Source organism: Lacerta agilis, chromosome 1 (assembly GCF_009819535.1).
Source record: "Lacerta agilis isolate rLacAgi1 chromosome 1, rLacAgi1.pri, whole genome shotgun sequence".
Classification (NCBI taxonomy): Eukaryota; Metazoa; Chordata; class Lepidosauria; order Squamata; family Lacertidae; genus Lacerta; species Lacerta agilis.
This window is the reverse complement of record NC_046312.1, coordinates 33,976,820-33,989,262: the sequence shown is the minus strand read 5'-3', so window position 1 is coordinate 33,989,262 and position 12,443 is coordinate 33,976,820. Positions and strand designations below refer to the sequence as shown.

Here is a 12,443-nt window from a genome sequence, read left to right as displayed (position 1 = left end):
AGAGATACACAAACAGAATGTATCTTATCAGCTCTACTGATCGATTACAAAGACAAAACACACCTGACGCGATTCATCATCCGGAAAGTCATCATCGCAGAGCCATGCTCCCAGTTCTGTCCTCTGGAATTCTGCTGCCACCAGTGCATAAAACTCCAAGGTGGGTCCCAATCCTGTTCCTTCTTCTCCCAAAAACTCCACCTGGAAACCAGAGATCACAACAATAGTACTAACAGTCTTTCAGAATGTATCTTTTCTAATAAACAATTGTGCTCACTTAACACTACATAAGTGAGAGACACAGTAAAGTATTATTTTTTAAGAGGAACATATTTCACCTCTAGGACTGACTTTCTGTCTGCATGAATCTGCATTACATTTTCTGCCCACTCCATCAAGGATTCACCACGTGGAACTTTTACTCTTTCGTGTTTAAGGCGCCCAACTCTGAATTCTCCTGGATCATCTCTTCGCACTGTGCCTGTAGTTCGTGTTCGCTCAACAGTGGCCTCACGTCGATTCTGCAGCCACACTATTGCTCTGATATCAGGAAAAAATGCAGATATGTTGCTTTAAAACTCATAAGCATCATGACTCAGAAAAGCTTTTTAATGAGACCTTCCTTAGGCCAATGTTTGCTTTCAAAAAATGAGCTGTTTTATTTTAAAAAATTATATAGTTTATAAAATAACTAGGTTTAAGTTTACTAATTTTTATATTGTAGATTTTATCATTGTTAATACCCTGCAACCTTAGGGTAAAGGATGGGTAAGAAATATTTTAAATAAATATAAAATAAGTGATATCCTTGCAACAGCACTGAGTTCAATGGGACAGGGTGGAGCAAGACTGGGAGAACTATGGGATGGCGCTCCCTGTCTCCCACAGATGGCACACATACCTGCCACAAGCTACCCCCACCTCAACACCACCTTACCCTGCCCCATCCCAGCAAACAGCGCTACCACTGCAACGCTGCTGCTGCTGCTCTGTCCCTTCCATCTCCACACACTGTTGCAATCTCTTTTGTCAGTTTCTATCATTTTTGCCAGAGGCTATGCTGGAGAACTGCCTCTGAAGACAGTCTCTGTCTCTGTCTCTCTCCCCTCTGCCTAGCTTTCCTCAGCCTCTGACACCAGTGTTTTCTTATTATCTTCTCCCTCTTCCTAGGCTCTGGCCAACTGATTGACTCTTCTCATTCATCTGACCCTCAAACAGTGACATGCCTGCACTTAAATTCACTTCAGTCAAACCCTCTAACCAATCATGAGGTTATCCTTGGAATTCTGAATTCCCACTGGCCAATAACTAAGAATCAATTATTTTTAACAGAATGTGCACTAAACGTCCTCTCACAATTAGACCTATTCCATTCTCCCAATTCACACAAAAGCTAGATTTTGTTGTTAACGGCCATAATAGAAAATTTTGCAAATTTGTAACCAAAACACCTCTTATAGCAGTCTAGTTGCTTCCTAAAAAAATGCCAGCTAAACCCCATCAACACTATCTTTTCTGACTATAGCTAGAAATAAAGGCCAGAGTGCCCCACCTTCACAGTGTTAGCCATTTTCAAACCAAACAGCATGCATATCATAACAGAATTCTTGTACTTCACAAGGAAACACTGATATTCCAAATACTGACATTAAAGAGATTCAATATTCTGAAACTGCAGCAAACAAGCAATTTGCTTGTCAGGTTTCTTACCTTGATGCCCCAAATGCCGTACATGAGAAATACAGCTGTCGAGTTTCGAATGGAATTAAGAAAGGGCACTTGCTAGTTATCTGTTCACACCAGTCTGGCAGAGCTCCGCTTGCTAGTGCCAATGGCTCCTGTAATTTAATACACCCACTGTTTAAAATGCAATGTCTGAAGAACAAAATGTATGATGGATAAATAACTATTTATGCATTCATATTTTCCTACACACTCACCTTATACCACTAGTTTTTGTACTTTGTAAAAAAAATTGTGGTAAATAGGAAGGTCATAATTAAATAAAAATCTACCACTATATGTTGTAGAAAATGGTTTGTTGGTTTGTTCTAAATGCATTCAAACGTCTCAATATATCATCGCCCAACTTGACACAAGGGTTCCCAAGGTGGGGGTGGCAGTTTTTGTGGACACTGGGCTGTCACCCACCATTCTGAATAAAGATGGAGATTCAAAATGTGACTTTGGTGTGACTTAATCTGATCCAAGCTTCCTCAAACTTGGCCCTCCAGTTGTTTTTTGCCTACAACTCCCATGATCCCTAGCTAGCAGGACCAGTGGTTAGGGATGATGGGAATTTGTAGTCTCAAAACATCTGGAAGGCAGAGTTTGAGGAAGCCTGATCTGATCTTTGGCATGATGGGCCCAAACACCACTGACTTCAAACTCAAGTTTTCAAACTCGGCAGAAAGGATTCGGAGGTGGAAGCGGCTGTTCATGTTGGGGTACCAACTGCCAGTTTGAATAAAGATGTCAATCTGAAAGAGGACTCTGCCTGATTTTTGGCACTGTTGCTGTTGGCATCTGTCTGTGTCAAAAGACAATGGAGTGTGCCTCTGGGGGTGAAGTTAAACTGCTGCGTTAGCAGAACTGAAGTTACTTCCCCAGGGCGCAAGCCTAGGCAGTGTGTAGGGAGGTCCTGGACTGCCCAGATGACAAGAACCTACTCTCAGCCTTGGGCACACAGTCCCAAACTTCACAAATTACACTATCCATTTTTTTAAAAAAAAATCCTGCTTTTTCAAATTCCAAGACATCAGTCACTCCCTGCTAGTACTAAATAAAGTGGTGGTTTTCTTAAATGGTAAGCTGTCATTTTTAATCACTGAATGTTTGTTTGTTTGTTTTCCAGCAAATTTGTTTGTTTGTTTGTTTTCCAGCTTTCCTCCAAGGGGTTCTAACTTATGGATAACCCACATTTCACCCCCATTTTTATCTGCAAAATAATCCCGAAATAGATTAGTCTGAAAGGAAGAAACTGTCCAAGTTCACCCAGTGAGCTTCATGGTTGAGTGAGAATTTGAATCTGGTGCCCACAGTCCAATGCTGCAGCCATTAACCACACTAGACTTCATGCTTTTATAACAGTGCAATTTAAAGGAAATTCTAATTCTTTTATGACTTATGTCAGTAAAATCCTACCAATCTATGTTCAGTTTTCAAGATCAAGGCTGCAATTAACTGAACTGTACAACTGACTCAGCTTTGGATCCCTCGCCAAAGCTCCCTTCCACCACATGGCAAATTTCAGTATCAAGTACGATGGGCCATCTAAATAATGAAACAAAACCAGCAAATGAAGAAAACCCACACTCAAATAATTATCATCTTATTTAAAGGAAGCAATGACATCTCAGACTTCAACTTCTATGAAACTAAAATGCATCAAAAATAATCTCAATAATAAAAATTACCTCAATCTGTTGAAGAATTTTTGTAGTGATTTTTTTGCTTGTGAATTCATCTGGTGGGAAATTAAACTGAAGCTGTTCATCTCCTTCTGAAATTATTAATAGAAATGAATAATAATGTACTAATAATATGTTTCCTTTGTGGAAGCTTTTAGGGGGACATGTATTACATCCTACTTACCTTCTTGGGAATTTCGAGTGGAATAAGGGTCACTTGCAACAATATACAAAATACGGAGCAACTGTAGAACATCTTCTACTCCACAGGAATTCTGTCCACTACCAGCTTTGGCTTGAGGCTGTTCTTTTATGGAACTAAGAATGTCTGAGTTCTGAAGTGTGGAAATAGCTCCCTGGCTCAAACTGGACTTTGATCCATGTTCACAAAAATCCTGTGTAAATAAATGAATAGAAGGAAAATAAATACATAGTAAAGGTTAGAATTGCGATGTAATCATTTAGAACTTTGAGAGAGAAAGTGTAAACATGGTTTGCATGATGCAAATACTGAGCCTTTAGCTGTTGTTAGGCACTATATTAATAATAATAATAATAATAATAATAATATACTGTGTCTATTCAAAAGCATACAAAACACTGGAGCTGGTAAAAGTTAAACATGAGGGTCGCACGTAAACGTATTTAACCAGAGTAAATTGCATTAGTCACACATCAAGTCCCTCTGTCAGGACTCATAACACGATGCAAAATAAAGCATAGACATTCCCCAAATCAATACTTTTAGATGCAGACATATACCTTGTATGCAGCTATGAGCTGGGAACAATTTCTGTTTTTCCTAATGCTTTTATTAGTGCCGGTTAATTTCCAGTGGCGCAGAAAGGCTGAATCCGCATTCTTCTGCAGGTAGGTTATCAAGTCATTCTTTGGTAATTCATCAGTGCCAAGGTACTGTTCCACATGCTCTATTGACCAGCAACCCTACAACAGGAACCACCAAATGTTGGTATTTCCTGGTTGTAAAGTTTGAAACATTTCACATGCACTACACACATTTCTTTAGGAACATGCATTTACAAACATTCTTTAACATATCTTCCATACAACAGAAATCAGTTAGTGTAGCTTTTTAAAAAAAGCTGCTGCTTTTTTTTAAAGTGCACAAACTGCACAAAAATCTGTTGACAGCCATATAAGTATCGAAAAGTTAAGATTTATCTCACCATTTTCCCACTTTCTTTCTCTTTATCAGAATCCTTCATTTCTCTGTATACAATTCTAAACATGAAAAGATTTAGAGTTATTTATGGACTGGCTTTCCACAACAGAATGCACTATTTCCAAATCAGTATGAATCTTGCAATATAATCTAAATTGTCTTCTGCTTACACTCTGCATACTAAAGTAATTCTGAATGCTTTGCTGCTTGCCACACAAGAGTAGCATTGGTGAGAGTCAACCAATGATGCTTCTTAATACTAGACTGGCAAAGCAGCTGATAGAAAGCATTCCAAGAATTCAACTGCTGGCGCAAAAGCTCTTGAATTTTGTTTTTAAATTCTTTAAACTATAAAAACCATGAATACATTTTGAATTACAGGCCAGCTGGAAGCACAACTATTCATTTTGATGTAGCAAGTGCACTCTTTATGGTAAGAATTCTTTCATCAACACATATTTGTTACAATTTCAAAAACAATGTAAGAACCGTAACATTGAAATGTTAAGATTCAGGTTGGTAACAGTGTTGGTGTGACGCAGTCAAAATAAATAAAAAAAATAAATTCTTCAGATACACTGAAACGAGAAGTCACCCGACCCTTATATATAGTGGGAGGGTGGGGTAGGCTTTTTCTCAGATTATGGAGAGACCTGGTCTGAATAGAGATATTGGATTCTTGTCTCATTACACACACTAAAGCTATTTTTGGTCATCAGCATACTATCCCTTGCTTTTTCCTGTAGGACCAATTGCAATCGTTAACAGTCGTCAACAAGTTTACCATACCCATTGAGTCAATCACCCATCTCCTACTACCCTTCTGAGAAAAACCCCAACCCACCCTCCCACTAGTCTGGTGACTTCTGTTTTAGTGTATCTGTAGAAGTGTGCATGCACACGAAAGCTTATACCCAGAACAAACTTAGTTGGTCTCTAAGGTGCTACTGAACAATTTTTTAATTTAATTTTTTTTAATTGAAATGTTAAGGCAGGGAAAAAGAAATGATGACAATGTTTACATAAGACTACCACTATTCAAACACTACTGCCGCACAACCATCACCTACAAGATAAGAGATGACATGCCAGCAGTTTTTGATATTGTAAATACACACTGCAAAAAATGCAGCCTTAAACTGTTTTAGATACAGCATCAGATTTAAAATGTCTTACGTGTATGTTGGCTCCCAAATTCGTCTAAGCTTATCAGATTTCACGTTGCCATTGCAGGAAAGTTGTAGCAATTTTTGGACATAGTAAAAGATAGTTGATCGAAAATTTGTTAGGGGCAGCTCAACCTCACGAGATGTACCAAGGCCTGTAACTTTCAAGGTAAGTGCTAAACGGGGAGATGGTGTGCACTCAACTTCTTCCAGTAGTTCCAAATGGGGTGTTCCTATAATCAGTAATGAATCAGTAAAGATGAGTAATAGTTTTTTTTAAGTCTGCAACAGCTTTCAACATCTCACATATATTTCATGATATCATAATTCTTACCTAGACCTGAAAATAAATTCAAAGTAAAGGCATTTGAAATTTCACAAGGGGGGGGGGCGTATTCCAGCTTTACCCTGTTACCCTTATATGGTACCTGACTCACTCATTCAAATCTCACTTGCTTCAGACCCCAACTCCTTTCTCCATTCAGCATCTCATTCTCACCAGCTTCTTCCCTGTGAAAACAGTGTGTCCCTTCCCCACTACAACCTAGATTTGTGAAGGGAGAAAGTTTGGGAAGGTGGTAGGTATCTTAACATGTCCTCCCCCAACCTAGTTGTGTCTCTCCTCCTCCAATCTTGTTCTTCTCTTAGGTTCTCTGACATGCTGGTGTGCTTGTATGTGTATAATATATATTTATACTTTGTGCATGGTTTTTCAAACAGCTCATGGATATACCTGGGGGAGGGATTTCAAGATCAGTTGTCTGTTGAACATTAGTACGGCCAGGTCTAGGATCAAATGCAGGTACTAAAGCAGAAAACTGACGTTTCAAAACATAATCATCATCCCATGTTCTTCTACGTCCTCCTTTTGTTTCATACTCTTCTTCTTCCTGTTATGTAACAAAAATTGCGAAACAAACAAAAAAGGTTATTTTCATATATTTTTTAAACCCACACGGGATGGACAAGTACAAAAACTATCTATTGCTGCTGTTGTTGTTAATTACTAATTAATTAATTAAATTTGTACACTGCCCTTCACCTGAAGATCAAAGGGCAGTTCACAAGATGAAAACACAAAATGAGAACTCAAAATACATAATGAAAGAAGAACAAACCAATAACCCCTCCTCCCACAAACACATTTAAAAGGCCATAGAATGTTCAATCAGTCAAAGGGCTGGCTTAAGAGAAACATTTTCGCCTGGCACCTAAACATATGTAAGGAAGCCACCAGCCAAGCCTCCCTGGGGAGAGCATTCCACAAATGGGGAGTCACTACACAAAAGGCCCACTCTTGTGTTGCTGCCTTTGGGTCTCTTGTGGAGGGGGCAAACTAAGAGGGCCTCAGATGATGACTGGAGGTTCAGGTCAGTCCATATGAGGAGAGGCAGTCACTGAGGTATTGCTGTCCTGAGGCTAATAACAATAATAATAATAAATTTTATTTATATCCCACCCTCCCCAGCCATAACCGGGCTCAGGGCGGCTAACATCAAAATATAAACACATTAAAACATAAGATTCAACTAACAACTTTAAGGCTTTATAGGTCAAAACCAACACTCTGAATTTGGCTTGGAACGAGCCAGTGCAGTTGGGGCAGGATCGGTGTAATATGCTCAAACCATCTTGCCTGGGTGAGCAACCTGGCAGCCAAATTCGGCACCAGCTGAAGTTTCTGAACTGTATTCAGAGACGGTTATTTAAGTTGGGTAAGCCATGAGAATAGCTAAGTATAAGTAAACAAACTGAACTTGCTGTACACTCCAGATTCTCACCTACACTTTCAAAAACTTAAAGCATCAATTGCTATCCTGTTCAACTTACTTAAAATACATAAACATAGCTGTCACTTGTTTAGCCAAATTTACAGAGGTAATTATGTGAATTCTCACCCTAGATTCTTTTCAAGCAGAATCAAGACTCAAGTTAATCTGGCATCTACAATTCAGATTTCTGATGCAGATCACATATACACAGTATTTTTGTGGTTGTGGCGGTACTCACCAGTATGAAGTACCAGCACCTCCTTTAAGGCTGTGCTTGGCAGCCACTTTGTAGTGGCACCCATAGAAAAATTATCAAAATACAAGTAGCAGCACCTCATTTTTAATCCCCCAAATCCCTACATGTAAGCATACGGCTACGCAAGACTGTTTGCAGCCCATACGCCATATCCAAGGCCATATTCTGTAAGACTTCACCTCGGATAATTTGACACTGATATAATGGAATGGGGGAGGGAAAGTACCAAACTGGACATTTATTGTAGTATAATCTATTTACATAATCTGTAAATTTAGGGGTTTCTTTTGGCGTTCCACTGAACGAATAATATGAGGACTGTTATAAATTGATCTGTAAACAAGTTAGAACTTTAGTAATAAGCCACTGAAATGACAACAAGCTGCTGCTGATGCTTTAAAAATGGACAAGTTCTCTAAATTGACAAAAGTGGTCCACAATGAACAACCTATACTATACTACAAGTTCGGGAGAGTAGAAGGTTTTTTGATATGCTCCCCAAATAACTGCAGATCAGACAATATTGTAAAAATAGATAGGCACTGTACCATAACTTCTTCATACTCTTGATCTTCCTGATTGTCATCTTCATTTTCGTCATCCTCTTCATCTGGCTCAGGTAGATCTTCATCATCATCTAACTCCGCCAACAGAGTGCTGGCCCGACAGCTATCAAGAAAATCTACACAGAACACACACAAACCACACACTTAGAACTCAGTTGCTTGTTGTTTGTTTGTTTGTTTTTTTTAAAAAAAGGCTGTAAGGATTTTGTTTTATAAATTCAAAGCAGGAACAGGAAAAAAGAGGCTCAAGACAGTAGAGCAGAAACCTATTTAAGGAATTTTGACAAAAGGGAAAAGCATTTCAGAAAACAACCTGAAAAGGAATGGGAAACTATTTGGAATAAGGTAAGATACTCAGACAAACTGATCCCATTTGTAAGCACAAACCATTAGTGGAAATGGATAGTAAGCCAATAATTTTGCTACTATATGTAGTTGCAATACGTGTTTCATAGAACTTATTTCCTTTTATTTTCAAAAACATCCTATAATATTAGCAAATTATCTCATAAACCACTTTCATTCATGGAGCAATGTGTCAAACCATGAAAAAAGGAAAACCACAGGAACACCTCTAAAATAGCAGTATTCCAAGTTCTACAATGACAGCTACTAATGCTGGTACATAGCAGGCCTTCAACCATTCATGAAAGACAGGTTTCCATTTCTTGTTCTGTATTCAGAGCACCCAAAGAACTGCAGGTACATTGTTAACAGCACTGAACCCACAACTGTAATGACACATGTAATACCTACAGTTTCAGACATGGAAGGATGGGGTTTTTTCACTTTGAAAGCAATTATCAGTCCCATCAAAAACAAAGCAATGTAATCTGCCTACATTGTAGGAACAAGGCAAGAAGGAAATTGGAAAATGGTGCTTTGTTTCCTATACAGGCAGAATTGTACATATATAAAAACCCTAACTCTAGGAAAGTTAGAAAATGCACTTTTTTTTTACATACAATTTATGTTGATACGGGATGCTTGTCACATATGAAGCTGTCTAAATCCCAATACAGCATAATTTCCTGGTTTTATAGGAGGCATTTTTGCATTTCATGGGTCTTTAACTTTCTTAAAAAACATATTACAGGCTCATGAGAACCTGCAAATGGGACTAACCAACCAGAAAGTCGTCATTAAGCTTGGCCGCCCATGACATCTGAACCTGGGACACTGGCTTCTTACTCCCTAATAACCATGTTCACTCTCCATGCTCTATGGGGATTTTAACAATATATTCATAATGCAAAACTAATGTGGCAAAAACAACTCGGGGATAAAAAAGACAAACTGCTATCCTGATGATCACTTATACCTCAAATATGGCAACTAGCATTCAAAGCAAATTGTAAGACAACTTTCTAAAGTTTATGGCATTAGAACATCAACATAAAAGCATCTTTAACAGATATCATGAATATATTTGAGAGGTGCTTATAACTTTTAAATTCTGCTTCATACTGCAGTCTAGGAATTCAACAGGTGCCACTTCCAGACTAATAATTCTAATTCTAAATTCTAATTTTCAAAGGCCCACATAATTTCTTGAATCGGTCTTTACTCTGAAAGGATGATTTAAACAAAGCACTGTCTAGGTTCATTCCCCCAAGAGCTTGATATAATCTATCCCTTAATTCTACCATTCCCTTTTGTCCCCAACACTTCCCTGAGAACTTCCTTTTCAGCTCCTAACTCAAATGGAATGTATCCACGCCAATATGCGGTAAACCCTTTGAGGACTCTTACATTTATTCTACAGCAATAAAGCCTTTTGTTGGGGATCTTACCACTTTCATTTTGTGTGCAGTCACCCCTAAGTACTAAACAGGAAAAGGGAGAAAACTAGCACCCTCTCTGCAGAGCTTTTCCTTCAACCAATGATCCAGCGGTCATCTGTGCAGTCACACAACTTGTTACTATCCGAGTACAAATAACAGCTAGGAACTTCCTAGACCTCTAGTTAGTGTAGCAGATTAGGTGATCCCATCCTACCATTCCATCTCCTAGAACATTGCATTTTTGTGTGTGCACTCTAAATGTATGAATGGCAATCTTCCCACTAACTTCTCTTCCTACTGCCATGAAAGCAGAAGCTCATGTAACTTTTTTTGCAGTCACGGCCTCAATAAGCTCTTTATTTTTAATGCTATAATTCTGCCCCTCCCAGAATCCGGGCCTTCAAATCTCCACTATGTCTGAAAGACACATTACTATTCACACTTTTCCTGCACATATATGATGCAACTGATTATTTTAAAGAACTGCTACAGCCATGGCAGGAAAGTTCTGACATCCAATAGCTCTGACTGTTGCTTGAGTGTCTTAGGAGAAGAATATGTTGATCTTTGTGCTTACTGCAAGAAATACACCAAGGAGCCTAACAGAACTCATTTGACCAAACTCCCAATCTCTCTTTGGGAATAAGCATTAGCAATTCCAGGAGTTTCTGCTACTAAGACATCATCCTGCATTTCCCCCCACATGGAAAGCTACTTGAAATGACCTCTGTGTGAAAATAATGCAGTTAAGCTTCTACAGTGGTACCCCGGGCTATGTACTTAATCCGTTCCGGGTTACAGTGCGTAACCCGAAAAGGATGTAACCCGAACAGACCAAAAAAAATGCACAGACCAAAAAAAAAAAAAAAACCACCCCCAAAACCCCCCAAAAATGCTCTGCGCATGCGCAAATCGCACATACGCCGGGTTGCGCTTCCAGGTTAGCAGAGGGAACGTCTGTAGGCTTGTGTGCTCTCTTCTTTCCTGACACATGCTTCCTCTTCTATTTATAGGATTTTCCTAGAGTTTGCTGACATGTTGAAGCTGGCAAACTATGGATAGCTGCCACTGAATTATGGTTTGCCATTTCACAGTTGTCTTTGTGATAATGGATCAGTACACCAGTACAGCTGACTGGAGATTTTGCCTGTGACAAGAGACCAGGCTAATGCAAATGAAACAGTGAATGTGCTGTGGAGATGTGAAGTATTATTAACTGTCAATGCCTTTCAACTTAGAATTTTGACTCACAATGGTTCTAAATTCATACATGTGAACTTTGATCCAAAATGTACTGTTCTACCAGAATATTCCACCTATGGGAGGCAACTCCTAGAGGCCAAGCTCCCCCCCCCAAATAACATATTTGAGGAGGCCAAACACAAAGTTGGTGGACATTGCCATTAAAATGGTATGCATGCATCACGTATTGTGATCAATTATGTAGGATGGGGCATACCTGGGGACCCCAAATATTTTATTCAAGTTGGCACCCCTGTTCCCACCCAATTCTGGATGGTCCACCAAACCCCAGAAGTCACTTTTAGGGTGGGAAGAGGTGAGCAGGTGTTTCAAATGGAAGGGGGGAAAGTCTCATTGCACAAGTAGAATTCTGCTCACACAAATTTGGATCTAAGCCACTGTTTTCAATGTGAACTTACTTCACAGAATCAATAACTGCAGCACACCATACTGAAAGACTAGACATAACAGTGATATAATACATATATATCTGGATTTCTGAATTTTTAGAAGTTTTAATAGGCTAAGACATTCAAATCAATTATCCTACATTTTAAATACCTTTATACTGAAATGCTATATAAAAATATCATAAATACAAAGAATGTAGATGATTGTGAAGAGTTGATGTTTATAGAAAAGATAACATTGGGAGTAAAAGCCTTTGCTGGGGAACCCTTTATGTATCTAGTAACAGGGTAAACAGCTCCGTTATTTCATATGCTTTAGTAATGAAATAACTAAGTGAGAAACCCATAACAAAAGTAAAGGTGAAAACAGAAAATTATTAATGGGAAATCTGCTTATGTTCATTTAAAAATGAAACTTACCATATAAAGAATATTCTGCTTCCTGACCTGTATCGCTCTCACTAGATGTTGATGTTAGGCTAGTAGTTAGAGTGTTACTAAGTGACTGACCAACAGATAAAACTGTAGTTGCTGTGGCTACATTGCTGCTGCTAGTAACACTGGATGTAGACATGGTCACTGTTGATGTGGTACCAGTTGTAGTCAGATTAGGAAAACTTTGGGCACCCATTAGAGGAGAAGCTATAGATAAAG

General features: G+C 38.8%; 1 protein-coding gene across 12 annotated transcripts in view; it reads right to left on the bottom strand.

Annotated features, from left to right (window-relative positions):
• HECTD1 (HECT domain E3 ubiquitin protein ligase 1) overlaps positions 1-12,443 on the bottom strand; it is a 67,113-nt gene that overhangs the window by 6,324 nt on the left and 48,346 nt on the right. For 9 of the 12 annotated variants that reach the window (XM_033144046.1, XM_033144035.1, XM_033144100.1 and 6 more), the window contains 11 exons: positions 12,210-12,431; positions 8,336-8,469; positions 6,493-6,649; positions 5,770-5,992; positions 4,598-4,652; positions 4,173-4,355; positions 3,595-3,805; positions 3,417-3,502; positions 1,711-1,838; positions 339-540; positions 64-201 (listed from right to left, as the gene is read on the bottom strand). In XM_033144046.1, the coding sequence (XP_032999937.1) occupies positions 64-201; positions 339-540; positions 1,711-1,838; positions 3,417-3,502; positions 3,595-3,805; positions 4,173-4,355; positions 4,598-4,652; positions 5,770-5,992; positions 6,493-6,649; positions 8,336-8,469; positions 12,210-12,431 (1,739 nt within the window). The remainder of the gene's footprint in view (positions 1-63; positions 202-338; positions 541-1,710; positions 1,839-3,416; positions 3,503-3,594; positions 3,806-4,172; positions 4,356-4,597; positions 4,653-5,769; positions 5,993-6,492; positions 6,650-8,335; positions 8,470-12,209; positions 12,432-12,443) is intronic. The other 3 variants (XM_033144073.1, XM_033144108.1, XM_033144124.1) reach the window with 3 other exon arrangements.